Genomic DNA, 15,277 nt, shown 5'->3' with positions numbered 1-15,277 from the left:
CCCATCTCTCACCCCCGCCCCCACTCACACACATTTGTTGTTGTTGTTTTTAACTACTGTGTCCGTTAGCTACTGCTGCATAACAAACAACCACAAAAATCTCAGTGACTTTTTCTCATATGTCTACCATTGACTGGGAGTCGGTCAATCTTGACTGAGCTCAGCTATGCAGTTCCAAGCTGTAGGATAAAAGGTCCAGCTCTGTTCCATATGTGTCTGATCCTTCTTGACCAGTGAGCTAGTTGGGACGTGTTCGTCTCATGGTGCTGGCAGAGGTGGAAGAAGGCAAGTGGAAATATCTGCTGTCTCTTGAGGGCTAGGCTCACAACTGGCCAGTTGCCACTTCTGTTCATTTCCATTGGCAAGTCACATGGCTGAGCCCAAAGTCAAGGGGTGTGGTGGGAAGAACTGCACAATTACATAGCAAAGGGGGCTCAAGGGTAGTTCAGTGGTAGAATTCTCGCCTGCCATGCAGGAGATCTGGGTTCGAGTCCTGGTCCATGCACTTCCCCCCCAAAAATCAAACTAACAAGCAAAACGAATTAACAAAAACTGAATAAACAAAAATTCAACAAATGGTGCTTCAATAATGGGAAATGTACATGGGAAAATAATGAAATGTGACCTTGCCATACAGCATACAAAATAAAAAAAATTACATAGCAAAGGGCATGAGACAGAGAGGTGAACAATTGGGGACAATTAGACTTGCCCCTTTCCTTGGAACCCTAACTCAAATGCTTAAGCTTACCCTGTAAGTAAAACATACTTTGCTTTGTGTATAGTTATTATACATTCCTTAATTAAGATAAGTGCTAGTTTTATACTCTGAGACTCCTGTACATCATAAGTACTCAAAAAATAATGCTAATGATGGTTATAATGACTGGTGGGTTTTTCTCTGCATCCTCTGCACATGATTTAAAAATGTAAATCATTCACAAAATGCCTGCTTTAAAAATATTTTTCTCAGATTCTAATCTATATTTAAAAGCCTGAAGATGGTATTTAAAAATGGAACACAAGAATGGTTGTTTATTCTGGTTATAAAAGAACTGCATGATTTTGGTTTTCTTTTCAGAGATGGGTGGGCCCAGGTGGTTGGTGGTGTAGAATTCAATAAGGATTTTTTTAACAAAAATTATTTTATATATGTTGGTTACATATATACACACACACACACAATCATTTTAACCATACAATTCAGTGAGATTAATTACTTTCACAATGTTGTGCTACCACCTCTTCTTTCCATTACCCAAACTTTTCCATCACTCCAAATATAAACTCTGTACCCATTGAGCAATAATGCCCGTTCTCTTACTCCTAGCCCCTGATAACTTCTAATCTATTTTAAGTCTCTATGAATTTGCTTATTCTAGATATTTCATATATATATGGAATCATATAATGTGTGTCCTTATTTCACTTGGTGTAGTGTTTTAACAGTTTATTCATTTTGAAGCATATATCAGAACGCCATTCCTTTTTACGGCTGAATAAAAACATTCCATTGTGTGGATATACTACATTTGTTTAACCGTTCATCTGTTGATGGAAACTTGGGTTGCTTCCACCTTTCAGTGATTGTGAATATGCTGCTATGAACATTGGTGGCAAGTATCTCTTTGAGTCCCTGCTTCCAGTTCTTCGGGGTATATGGTACTTTTATGTTTAACTTTTTGAGGGACCCCCAAATTGTTTTCTACAGCGGCTGTACCCTTTTGCTCCACAAGACTCTTGACCTCGTGGTATCTTCCGTGTGGGGTTAGTTTGAACAGTGCTTGGCCCAGTGACTTGTATGTCCCCTTCTTTCACCATCCACCTCCCCCCCTGTTTCATTCCCTTAGCCCGAGTTACCTAAATTGATCAATCTTTTTTTACATCAGTTGAGTTAAGCTTTGGGATAACTAGGGAGTTGGGTTGTATTGTGGCTTCTTGACCAGAAGTACACCTTTTAGCCAGCCTGGGGACTCTGAGCCCTTTCAGCGATGTTAGTGTAAGAGCTGACAGGGAAATTGAGTCTGACGGGACAGTTACCAGACAGAGCACACATCACAGCCTGCACCTGGGTCAACGCCAAGGTCTATTAGAACGTGCCGCGCGTGTTAGAGAGCCAGTGTTTCCACTAAAGGGGTGGTGGGTCAGGGATTTCAGTTCTTCTCCCTTGATCCTTCTTCAGGAAAGCCTCCTTCCACAGAGGACATGAAACGCTGCTCCTTCTGAGAGTGGTTTATGTCACTGCTCTTGATGCTGGTTTCCTAATGAGCCAACAAGAACGGTTACCTCCCACCTGAACTGGGTTAGCTGCATGCATCCTCTCTGCTGCCCAGCTTCCTCAGCCCCGGAGCCCGAGGCCTTCCCTCAGGCAAGAGAGCTGTGATCCTAGTTGGAACCGACTTTAGTATCTTCTGACACTTTATTGGAAAATCATTTTCTTCCTAGGAAGAGAAAGCATATGATTCCCCTGAAATAGGTAAGATTCCTTTTAACAGGACTAAAGGGGCCCCTAATAATTGGAGGGTACATTGATTGAGGCAGCTGTGTGCACTAGCTAAGAGCCGAAACAACTGGGTTATTTCTTCCTCTGTTTATTAGAACTCACACATGCTCTGCGTTTAAGGTTCTTTGTCTAACCAAACGCTTTTTGATGGAAAAGACTTGGGTTCTTGTCAGAGGGTCTCCAAAACTTAGCGTAATATGATTTAGTTTTCTTAGTATTCGCTCACACGAGCATTTCAAAGATACACTTCATGCCAGCTACCCCACCCATCAAAGGCTTATTTTTAAACCCTCCTCTATACAGAAGGCAATTTGGTGAGACAATGAAGAGTTCTGGAGACTGACCTGCTTTTGACTCTTGGCCTCACAACCCTGTACGACTGGGAGCAAGGTGCTTACTTCTCTAAGCCTTAGTTTCCAAATCTATAAAATGAGAATGATAAAAATAGTATTTACCTCAGAGAGTGATTGTTATAATTTAATGCAGTGACACATGTAGAGTGCTTAGGACAGTGCCTGGCAAGTAATAACAACCCATAAGTGAAAGCTATTGTTATTGTAGGCCGTTCTCCGGCTCCCCCAGGGGTAGCTGTAGGTTTGGCTATCCTTGATTATCCTTAATCACATAAATGGGGGGTTTCAACTGACAAAGACCCAAGGGACAGGAACTGCACTTTTTAGTGCATCTCTGCCCCATGCCTTGTGAAAAATAGACGTTTTGTGCTTTTGCCAGACTTTTCTTAAAGCTAACAAAAGTTTTACATAGGAAAAATTTAATACTCAATAAATTTGGGGGAAAATATTTTTAAAGAGTAATCAAATGAGAATTAGCTGGATAAAAGTGAGACTTAAATGATGTATTTTGATTGATTAAATTTCTAGTTACCTGAAGACTGATCAGAGGACCTTTTTTTATCAGAAATCTTTCAGCAATGTTATTTATTTTTCCACATTTCTCCCAGAGTAAATAGCATTTACTGATCATAATGATCTCTTCCCTCGTTGACTAAAAGCCATTATTCTCAACATCAAAGATTATTGAATAAGACTGGAGATAAATATAATTATGGTGAAACTAGAATATTCCCTGGAAAATAAACACCACCACCATCAAATCCTAATATGAGTCTGCTTTATTGCTTCTTTTTTTCTAAAATCTTATAGGAGAAAAATTCCTGTTGTTTGGGTTCTGAGTAACCAGGGTTTGCCTGTTCATTTGTAAAATATTATTTACAAGCTTTTTCTTTTCTGCCATTCATCCCTCATCTTTGCTCCATGTCCAGAACACTTTAAAATTGTTAAAAATGAGTTCTTTTTACAGTGGCTCTGACTTTAGACATCGAAAATATAATTTGGGTTAAAACTCAATGGGGAGTCCCTCACTCAGATGGGTTGCCTTGGTGATGTGTTAGGGGAGGGGAGATTTATGGCTTGGTGATATTTGTAAGAGCCTCAGGGTTTTGTTTTGTTCTACCACCAGCTGGTGGAACCTCCTCTTTCCAGCACTCCCCTTACCCCCACCTGCTGCCTCTCTGAATCACTGCCCAGTACTCTGGTTATCACAGAATAAGACATTTCCTGGGGATCTCTGGGCTAACTGAACCCCTGATTTTGTTCAGTAATAGAGTAGCCAAGTGCTTCATAGGAGAGGTTAGACCCTTCCTGGTCCTAGAGAGTGAATTACGATTGGTCTAAGCCAAACATAATAATTGCATTTCCATGCTAGACATCTGACGCAGTTCTGATCAGTGAGATTTGGGAGGAAGTCTGCTAGTGGACATCTGGGAACCGTTTCCTTACAAATGGAAGTTGACAGGTGAGGACACACTCTTTCGTGCTCTAGATGGAGGCCTTGAGGATTTTGAAGTATAGAACCATGGAAGCCTGCCAGTGATCATGATGGGAAAGCCAAAGACGTTGCAGGGAAGTAGAAGCAGAGTCATGGCATCGTTGAAGTGCTGAATGAACAAAAGTAGAAGATGCCAGCTGTGGTTTTCTTGATAGGTGAAAAGAAACTTCCCCTCTTATGACTGAAGCCATGTGGGCTCAGGAAACAAGTAATGAAATCTCTGACTAAAAATGGCTTCAACAAGAAGTCAGGAAGTAAATCAGCTCTCTGTTGGTCTCAGCAACATTATCAAAGACTCAGGTTCTTTCCATTGTCCTATTTGCCACACTCAGCTTATTAGCTTGAAGGTTAGATTGGCTCCTTCATGATTCTAGTATTGCTGCCATATTTACATGTCACCTGCAGATGACAGTGTCCAGAGATAGAGATCAAGTGTTGGAATGTTTCCTTTTTGTAAAAGAAAAGAAAGCCTGTCTAGAAGCCTGCCAATAGATTCTCTTTTCTCATTGGCAATAATTGTGTCACATGTCCACACCAAACTCATCAGTGGGCAGGTGGAATGGAATTACTACCGTTAGATTAGCCCAGCCTTCTTTGACACAAATGGCTAAATACGAACAGCATTTATTAGCACATAAAATGGGAATGGTAGTTGGAAAGAAACCAACAAGATTCGCCAAACCCTGGGTATCCAATCCATCACCAATCCTATTGCTGTGTACCTCCTAATTAGCTGTTGAATTCAACTACTTCTCTTCATCTCTTCTATCACCACTCTAATCCTTTGATCTGCGTTTTGCTATTACCTTTATGTTCGGTGGTCTCCTCTAATCTGTTCCCCTAACCACGGCCTAAATGATCATTTAAAAAGTGCAATCCCTACTTAATATACTGCAGTGGTTTCCAGTTGGCTTTGAATAAAGACGTAATTCTTTACCTCTGCCTGAAAGACTCTGCATGGTCTGGCCTGTTCACCCCTTCAGCCTTGTCACCTACCACGCTCCTTCCCTCTCTTTTCTCCAGTCATGGGTTGGTTCATTTTTTAATTGTCCCCAGACTCACTTTGCACTTTTCCACTCTGTAGAACCCTGTTTCTGCTCCTCTCCACCTGATAAATGCCAACCCATCCTCTATCTTTGGGGAAACCACCCCATCTTTTCTGACAAGGTGGGATCCTTGTGTATCTACTATTACCGTGTAAACCACCTGTCTTAGTTTGCCCGGCTGCAGTGACAGATATCACACAGTGGGTTTGCTTAAACAACAAACTCACAGTTTTGAGACCAGAAGAAGTCCCAAATCAAGATGTCAGCAAGGCTTCCTTTCTCCCAGAATCGTAGCCTTCTGGTGCTGGCTTGCTGACAGTCCTTGGGGTTCCTTGGCTTGCATCTCTCCCTCCCATCACATGGTGATCTTTCTCGTCTTGTGTCTACTCTTCTGGCTTTTCTGTGTCCTTCTCTGACTTTGGCTTCCAGTTTCTTGTCTTTATAAGGCCTTCAGTAATATGGATGAAGTCCAACCCTAACTCAGTTTTCCACAACTTATAAAATAACGTCTTCAAAAGGTTCTTTTTACTCACTACCCTCCCTCTCTATGTAGGACATGACTCCTAGGGGTGTAAACCTCGCTGGCAACGTGGGACAGAAATCCCAGGATGAGACGGGACTTGGCATCAAGGGATTGAGAAAACCTTCTTGACCAGATGTGACTGTGTGATTGTGAAAATCTGTGTCTGATGCTCCTTTTAACTAGGGTATGGACAGATGAGTAAAAAATATGGATAAAAAATGAACAAATAATGGGGGAGCAAAGGTTAATATAAAATTGGGTAGATGAAAATACTAGTGGTCAGTGAGATGGAGAGGTGAGGGGTGTGGTGTATGTGAACTTTTTCTTTTTCATTTCTTTTTCTGGAGTGATGCAAATGTTCAAAAAATGATTATGGTGATGAATACACAAGTATGTGATGATATTGTGTGCCGTTGATTGCATGCCATGTGTGGAATGTTTGTATGTTTTTATGTTGTTTTATTAATAAAAAAAATTTTTTTAAACTTCTTTTTATAATGGGTTCACACCCACAGGGACTCGGATTAAGAATAAGATCCTGTGTTTGTTGGGGTCCTTGATTCAATCTACCATACCACCCCAAAACTTAGTGGCTTGCAACATTAGCAATTGATGAATTCTTGCCATTCTAAGGGCTGCCTGGGTAGTTCTGCTGGTCTCACCCGTGCTCATTCACGCAGTGGGAGCAGCTTGTCTGGTGGAGCATCTGAGATGGCCTTACACACATGTCTGGGGCCCTGGAGCTGGCCTCTCGCCTGCCTTTTTTTCCATATAGTGTCTCTTCATTCTGTGATCTAATATTAGGCAGAGCCATCTAGGAGGGCAGAGGTGGATGCTGCAAGGCCCCTCATAACTTGGCCTCCAGAACTCACACAACATCTCTTTCACCAAACTCTACTAGTCAACACAAGCCACAGGGCAGCACAGTCTCCAGGGCTGGGGAAATAGACTCCACCTCTTAGTGGAAAGAATGGTAAAATATTGTGGTTCAATCTTTTAATCTCTCACACCTCCCATAAAGGTTATCGTGGCATGTTGAATTTCTCCTTTCTTGAACTTGACACTGCCACACTTTTATCGGTGAACTCCACGAGTGAGTGGGATAAGAACTGTGGCTCTTTGTACTCACCATCGTAGCTCCAACATCCAAGTACAGTGCCCAGAAGATAGTAAGCTCTCCAAGATTTGTTGAATGATTGAATGAACAAAAAATACAGTTATGCCCAAGGTTAACTTGGCAAGGCACCTATGTTGCAAATGAGCATAATGTGTGAGGTTAAATTATACCTCTTTTATACGTTTGAAACAACCCAGCAAGCACTGATAGAAAAGTTAAGGAAATTGTGGTGTATCTAACGATGGAATATTATGTAACAATTACAAAAATTAGTGGCTATTATGGAGCAAGTTGGGAGAATACATATGCTATAAAAACAAATGAGAAAAAGAATACATGATTTTATAATAATGTCTGTCATTATGGCTCAAATACATCTGATGCCATCTCACCTCCTTCCGCTGGCACATACTGCCTTTTCCCTGGAACAATTCTCTCTCAATTTCAGCCTGGCCAACGCCTGCTTGTTCTTTGAACTTCAGTTTAAATGTCACTTCATCAGAGAAGCTTTCTCTGAGGCCCCAATTATTGTACATTCTATAACATTCTCTACTGCCCCTTTTGTAACACTGATCTCTCCTAGCTTGTTTCTGTCATCCTCCCAGTTAGACTGTAAGCTCCATGGGGGATGAGTCATAACCATTGTTGCATCTCCAATGCTTGGCTCAGAATGTGGCACAGAGTAAAAGGAGGAAGGAAGGAAAGAAAGAATGGGGGAAGGAAGGGAGGGAAGGAGGAAGCGAAACAGGGAGGGTTTATTTAGGGTTTCACCTTCACTTAAGGGAGCTCAGGCACTACTGAGCAAGATACAAACGTTTTTGTGTGGTGGCAATAAGTGTAGGGTACTTTGAATTGTCATCATTGTCATGCCTAGACCAGTACCTAGCTTACAGAAAGTGCTCCAAAGATTTTTCGTTTTGTTTTGAAGAAATAAACCATGTTCTCTGAGGTTCTGAGGTTCAGAGAAAGTGGCCCCTTGCTCCTCTTTCCTGTTCAGTGGCATCTTCTCCAAAGATGTACAGGGAAAATGGGAGAAAGCACAAGTCAGTCAACAGTGAGCTTCTTGGGAACAGGAAAGTCCCGCGTTTGCAGGCACACGTTGACTTGGCGAAGTGGCATGAAGACAGAGGAAGATTCGTGGGCCCAGCCCAGACCCACTGGCTCGGAGTCTCCAATGCTGGGACCGAGGAAGCGCTAGTTTCAACAACTCCCCAGGTGATTCAAATGGTCACCTAAGTTTGTAGACTAAAGAACTATAGAGGAAATTCTGTATTGTCTGTGGACCTGGATAACCCAAATTTTTTCAGTCACTACAGCCAGTCAGAAGTTGAGTGCAACGTCCAGTGAGTTATCTTTAGAAGTTCTATACTGTGTTAAATCCTTTCTCCATAAGTGAGTTCTCTGATCTCCCCCCAGTTAAATACAAGCTTCTTTGAGGGAGTGGATCGTGACTTATAACCTCTGTGATTTGCTTGTACCTATTCATAACCTGGAAAATAGCAAGTGATTCCTTGACCTGTAGTGAAATCCCACACCAGTGGAGTGCGCAGAGCAGTGGAATGCTGGCTAATGTTTAACAACCGAGGCTGGAGGCCTTGTGGGGAGAGAAGCCCTAATGTGAGCATTTGCCATTTCCATTGTGTAAATATTCCCACCACGGCCAATTCCGGGCTACTTAAGTGATACCATTAAATGCAGAGTCAGGAAGAGACACACATACTCGCTTTGCTCTTGCAGGCGGGTTAGCCCAGCATACTGTTGGTGCAGCCGCCAGGTGACCGGATGAATGAGCCCTGACATCTAACGTCATCTCTTCCCCATTTCCAAATGCCAAAAAAGGGAGAGGGAGAGAAAAGGAGGGAGAAAGAAAGAGAGACAGGCAGAATGAAAAAGGTTTGTGCAAGGGCCCAGCTGGGAGGAGGGCTTGCCCTCTGGCAGGAAACGTGACCTGCCAATCTCGTCTGCTGCTCCACTCCTACTGTCTGGTCTAATAAACTCTAAACTCCAGTGATTTAAGTGAAGATTTCAGATTAACATTTAAATTAATGCTAGACTAGAAATCTGGAGACCCAGGTCGCTGATGTGACTCTCTGTTAACTTGTTCTGTGACCTGGGGCAGAAATTTAAAATTATCTTTTCTCATAGAGCCTTCCCTCCATGGGGAGGTCAGGATGGCAGACCTGGAATACCTCACGTTGCCATCCTGTCCTGGAAGCCCAGGCCTTCCAATATGAATGGAGATCACCTTTGACCCTGGAGATGTGTCTGCTTTGACCGTTCCAAGTGAGGATCCGTCCCTCCCCTGGGGGCTGAGACTACAGGTAGCGGATTCCAGAGAAGGGGAAGGCCAAGTGCAGTTGGCTTTCTCTGGCAGCCCCTCTCCCTTCCGGGGTGCTGCTGTGGTTCTGGGGGGTATTGGCTTGGCCTTTGACCCCAGTGTCTCTGAGTTCCCTGGCAAGTGGAGGCTGAGGCAGAGTGAGTTTGCAGGGTGTCTTTCAGAGACCACCTTTGGGTTCAACACGTTTGAAAGGGAGAGGATGGAAGCAGGAGTGGGAAGAGAGAGAACTCGAGCTGTGATCAGGCCCAGGGACAGCCTCAGCTGAACTCCACAGAGAAACTCCAGGGCTTAAATGGTCCATCAGAGAGTCGATTACAAGTGAACAGGGGCCAGGAATGGGGGCGGATGGGTGAGGGATAGTTAGGGGAAATAGGGAGTTTTTGCTTAATGGGTACAGAGTCTCTGTTTGGGGTGATGAAAAAGTTCTGGTATTAGATAATGGTGACGGGAACACAACATTGTGCGTGTGATTAATGTCACTGGATTATACACATGAAAGTGGTTAAAATGGGAAATTTGTGTTGTATCAATGTTACCACAAAATCAATAAATACGTTGATTAATTAATTAAAGATGGCCTGTCAGAGTTGTTCCCACTGGGGTCAAATGGCCAGGCCTTATCCTCCTGCCTTGCTCATCAAACATCAGACATGGGCTGTCCCTGGAAGCCCTCTGTCCCTGGAAGCTGCTCTCTGCAGCTGAGGCCAAGTTCCAGCAGCTGAAAGGGTCTGCTGAGAGTACTGCCAGCAGTAGGCAATAAAGCTTTCCTTTGGATGGGGCATTTGAGCAGCACATATGCGTGTCTGTCACAGCTCCTTGGTTTTCTGTTCCCTTCCATGCCCTTTTGTTGATGCTGTCTCTTTTCCCACATGACGGGGCTGTGCCTTGGCCTTCCACCCCCACCCTTAGCCCTTGCTCAGTCCCCACTGCAGGTTGTAGGGCTTGTAGACTATCAGTTGACATGGCATCAATATGACTGTTTCAGAGGGAATCCTCATCAGTGGGAAATCCTCCTTGTGGAGCCCTTCCTTTATTCATCTTTCTTGGTGCTCTTAAAACATTGGGGTGAGCTAAAGGGAATAAGATATTAAGATAAGAGACCAGATAGAACCGAAGTTGGAGCACACCCAGTGGTGTGCTATCTGACACATGCTATCAGAGGGGGCCCGATCCTCCCTTTTGTCTTCTGCCTGACAGTCCACCCTTATGGGGCTCCAGAGACCCAAGAGTATCAAATCATTCTATCAAGTGAAGGAAGCAATCAAGAGTGAAGGTTAGGTTATCAGGCTGGAGTTTGAAACAGATTTCAGGATCTGGAGTAAAGTAGACACAAGGAACAGAAAGAAAATTCAAGACATGTTGCCAGAGCAAAATAAGGAATTCCAAGAAAAGAGAATTCAAAGAGGGGAGAGAAGGAAGGAAGTAACAATTAAATGTCTAGCATGTGCTAGTTATTTTATATACTCATTAAGTCTTCACCATAGGAAGTAGGAGACACATTCCCATTTTACTCAAGAGGAAACTAAAAATAATATAGGTTAAATAAAGCTAAGAAATAGTACAAGTGGCCAAAAAACACATAAAAAGATGCTCAACATCATTGGTCATTGGGGAAACACAAGTTAAAACAACAGTGAGGTATCACTTCATGCCTACTAAGATGCTATTATTTAAAAAAAAAAAAGAACAAAATAATATGTTGATGAAGAGGTGGAGAAATGAGAACCCTTCCATTGCTAGTGGCATTATAAAATGGTTACAACCACTGTAGAAATCAGTTTGGTGGGTCCTCAGAAAGTTAAAAATAGAATTACTATATAGCCCGGCAATCCCACTTGTTGCTATATGCCCAAAAGAACTGAAAGTAGGAACTCAAATAGACATGTGTGCACCGATGTTCACAAGCATCATTCATAATAGCCAAAAAGTGAAAGCAAACCCGAGTGTCCAACAACAGATCAATGGATCAGTAAAATGCATATGCACACAATGGAATATTATTCAGCCATAAAAGGAATGAAGTTCTGATATACATGAGACAAATTGGGTGAAACTTGGAGGCATCATGTTGAATAAAATAAGCAAGACACAAAAGGACAAATATTGTGTGATCTCACCAATATGAAATATAGCAAATTCATAGAGTCAGAAACTAGAATATAGGTTACCAGGGGCCAGGACAGGGGTGAGGCATAGAGAGTTAAGGCTTAAGTTGTACAGAATTTCTATTTGGGATATTGGAGATATCTATTGCCTTCATTAGGCAATTTCTATTTTGCCTAATAGAGATTGGTGATGGTTATGCATTTGTGAGTGCAAGTAATGCAATTGAATCGAACACTAGAAAGTGGTTCAAATAGGAAATTTTGAGTTGTACATATGGTGCTACAATAAAAAGTTAAAAGAAATAAAGAGAAGATGAAGAAAACATAAGAAATGAGAAAGACAGGATTTGAAACCAGGTGAATGTCCAAATACACATTCTCTGCCTTCTATTAGTAGAGTGAAAGAGATACAGATTTCGAGTTGTTAGTTAATTCTGGAAGGGCTGGACCCACCTACCAGGACAGAGAGGGTTGCCAGCAGCCTTGGTCATGACCTGGCTGGCCTAGACCACGACGTGCAGTTGGCCTTCATACCCCGTCCGGGACATCTCCACCAGGTAAATACACTGTCCTTCTGAAATTACTGTAAAGCCAGCAACAAAGCATCTGCAGGCTGAAGCGGTCACCCTCTTTTATACGTTGCTCCCTAGAGATGGTTTCCCATTCCATCTTCCTTCTCCACCAGCAAAAGGTAAAGGATTTTAGAAAGCTCTAGAAAATCACATCCCTTCTTCCTGGTCTTGCTAGCCCTGAATGCCTGCTCGTGTAATGGCTGTCTTCACGTATTCCAAGTGGTCTCCATTTTTGTCCCAGTGGGTGTTGAACATGTGGACATGCGCTCCCATGTCAGTTCCCAGTCCCCACAGGCAGATTTACCACATATCAGGATCCCCATATTGGAGAGAACCAAAACGAAACATTCTTTCCTGATTCCTGTCCTGGAGCCATAGTGTTATATTTATCTGGGAGTACAGAAAGCTCAAAATAACAGTAGTTTAAAAAAAATGGAAGTTTGTTTCTCTTTCATAAAGGATTGAGGAAAGCTTTCCAGTTTGGCTTAGAACTCTGCTTCACCAAGTCCCCAGGGACCTAAGCTTCTTCTGGTATTACACTCTGACACTTCTGAGGCGGCCCTGGTCCTAATAATGCAAGATACACTTGGGTCAATATCCATGTTCCAGGTAGTGGGATAGAGGAAGGGGAAAGCAGGAGTCAAGGGCTAGTGGCAGCTGTCCCTCGAGAGTGGTCCACAGAACACTTGGTTCTAGAGCCAAGGTACATGGGCACAGCTAGCTGTAAGGGAGCTGAAAATACAGCATTTATTCTGGGTGGCCAGGTATATGGCTGAAGGCTTTTTACAGTGGAAGAAGAGGAGAATGGCTAATGGAGGCAGCTTGCATTCTGCAGTGGATGGGCTGAGAGATAAAGTCATAGACTCTGTCATGAATTGAATTGTGTCCCCCCACAAAAGACATGCCCAGGTCCTAACCTCCAGTCTCATGAATGTGATCCTATTTAGAAATAGGATCTTTGACGATATTATTGGTTAAAAGGAGGCAGAACCCTGCAGATGTCAGAGGAAGTGTGGCCCTGCTGACACCTTGTTTCCCACTTCTAGCCTCTGGTACTGTGAGGCAGTACATTTCTGCTGCTTAAAGTCATCCTAGTGTGTGTTATAACAGCCCTGGGAAACTAAGACGGAGAGCTCTGGCGATGGAACCAGCAAAGCTTCCATCTCCTACTACTGGTGGTCTTTGGGAGACCGTTCCGCTGGAGGGCTTGGGTTCCTCCAGCAGAGGACCGACTGAGTACCACTCATTGGATTTCTCTCTTAGTAATAGGTATTCCTAATAACAAGTGATGGCTCACATATATTGAGGACCACGTGGATAGTAAGCTAGGAAGGGAGCCGGAATTGGTCTGATTCCAGAGCCCAAGCTCCTAATCTGTATGCTGAAACGCTGGCTCATAGATGCTGATTTCTGTGCACACACTGATATACACACATTGTGTAACTGTGAAACCTGAGGGAGATCGCTTACTCTCTCTAAGCCACGTCTGCACAATGAGGATAATCCTAGGGCTGCTATCACTGGGTGTGTAAAGCGTTTGAAATGCTAGGACCAGGGAAAGCAGTTCCTTGTGCTATGCCTGGGTTGCAGAGCACCCAACCTGGTAGCTATCAACGTGCCGATAACCCTCATCGTAACCAACACAGCCTGACATTGGTCACCACGTTCTAATGTATCGTCAGAAAATAGCTTTAAAAACCGCATCAGATAAACAGTCCCAAAATGCAAGTTCTGGCCATATAAAGGCTATACTTGTCCAAAAAAGAGACCCTGAGATATACTGACTTGAGTAAGGCAGAAATTTGTCTGTGCCTCATTTAGTCCTAAATCCCAGACTCTTGGGAGGCAGGAGAGCGGGCTCCTCCCTTCTTGCCTCCCTAACATCCCTTAGGGCTTGTCATCATCTGCCTGGTCAAAGCCATGTCCGTGTCATGCTTACCCTCCAGTGCAGGGACCAGGGAGAGATAAGATGTCCAAGACCGGTTTCCGTTTTTAGCGAGTGAGGCAGATGTCAGAGACATCACATCCATTTCCTTTTTATTTGTGAGAATTCAGCCACTATGACCCCATCTAACTTAGTCATCACCTGGGCAGCTAGGAAGGCAGCTTCCTTCCACAGGCCTAGGAAGAAGGGAAGGATGGATTTTAGAGGGACAAAGTCAGCTATATGACCCATAAGAAATAAGTTTCAAAGGGTCCCTTTAAATTTTAAATTCTACGAAATTATCCCTTTGGGAGCAGGGCCTGGTTTTAGACAAATCTTTTCCCACAGTGCAGATGCTACTTCTGTGTAATTAATGCAACCCAGTGGGCCTTTGGGTATGCTGATCGACTGCAAACACGGGCTTCTTTATTCTTTAAGACAACATATTTTAAATGAAAAGGCAAAACATGCATGTAGTTTAAAAACAAAACAAAGCAAAACACCAAGAGTACTAAAGCATAGACAAAGAAAAATAGTCTCGATATGGCTATCTTTGAAAACTCTGTGAGTAAGCATAAGCGTCCAGAGGACAAGCAGGAATCCTTTCCAGCTCCTAGAGCATGTGGACATTGCTGCTAGGCACAGTTAGAGAAAGGTGCAACAGTGAGCCTTCCCCTGTCCCTTCTAGAAGGGCCACAGCTCCTCCCGCCCCTGCGCTGTCTTCTCTCTCTAACACGGGTCATGCTTTGGTGTCTGGTTTAGCATGCAGGGCCCTGATGGACGAGGTGGAGTATGACGTCACCCAGGCTCGGCAGAGGAAGACCAAGGTGGGCTCCTTCCGAATCAATCCTGACGGGACGCAGGAGAGGAGAAAGGTAACGGAAAAGAAATTATGTGCCAGTGTATAATTGCGGATGTGGGCAATTACCAACCATTTATCCAAACAGCAGTTGGTCTTAATCTTCTAACCTTTCTCTTGTTCAGGGTATCCGTTCTAAATTGCTTCTGAGTCCTGGGGGACCCAAAGTAATCTTTAAGCTTGAAATTGAAGTATCTCTCCCCGCACCTAAATTTTGTGTCTTGTCAAGTCGGAACACATGTTGGCACCGTTGTTCATCAGGATAAAAATAGCAAACGCGTCGGTGGTGCTCGGGGAAGGCCAGCAGGGGGCCCAGAGAGGCGAAGGGGGCCAACTGGAGACTGCTCAAAGGTTGAGCACACGTCTCCCCAGACACCCCACCCTTCTTCTCCCTCTCCAAGGTCTGCAGAGATTTCTAGAGGGGGTGTGGGATGCAACGGCA

General features: G+C 43.6%; 1 protein-coding gene and 1 long non-coding RNA gene across 2 annotated transcripts in view; one reads left to right on the top strand and one right to left on the bottom strand.

Annotated features, from left to right (window-relative positions):
• Window positions 1-2,075: 2,075 nt before the first annotated feature.
• Window positions 2,076-7,630, bottom strand: LOC143687836 (uncharacterized). Its single transcript, XR_013177697.1, has 3 exons — window positions 7,430-7,630; window positions 2,848-2,925; window positions 2,076-2,441 (listed from the first exon to the last, which is right to left on the bottom strand). It is a non-coding gene; the product is annotated as an uncharacterized LOC143687836 (long non-coding RNA).
• A 7,122-nt stretch (window positions 7,631-14,752) lies between these two features.
• Window positions 14,753-15,277, top strand: part of CNPY1 (canopy FGF signaling regulator 1) — a 41,924-nt gene continuing 41,399 nt past the window's right edge. Inside the window, exon 1 of the mRNA XM_077165208.1 lies at window positions 14,753-14,851. Coding sequence (XP_077021323.1) covers window positions 14,753-14,851 — 99 coding nt within the window. The remainder of the gene's footprint in view (window positions 14,852-15,277) is intronic.

The sequence above is a fragment of the Tamandua tetradactyla genome, chromosome 1 (genome assembly GCF_023851605.1).
Source record: "Tamandua tetradactyla isolate mTamTet1 chromosome 1, mTamTet1.pri, whole genome shotgun sequence".
Classification (NCBI taxonomy): domain Eukaryota; kingdom Metazoa; phylum Chordata; class Mammalia; order Pilosa; family Myrmecophagidae; genus Tamandua; species Tamandua tetradactyla.
The sequence above is the reverse complement of the archived record's forward strand: the minus strand, read 5'-3'. Positions and strand labels throughout refer to the sequence as shown.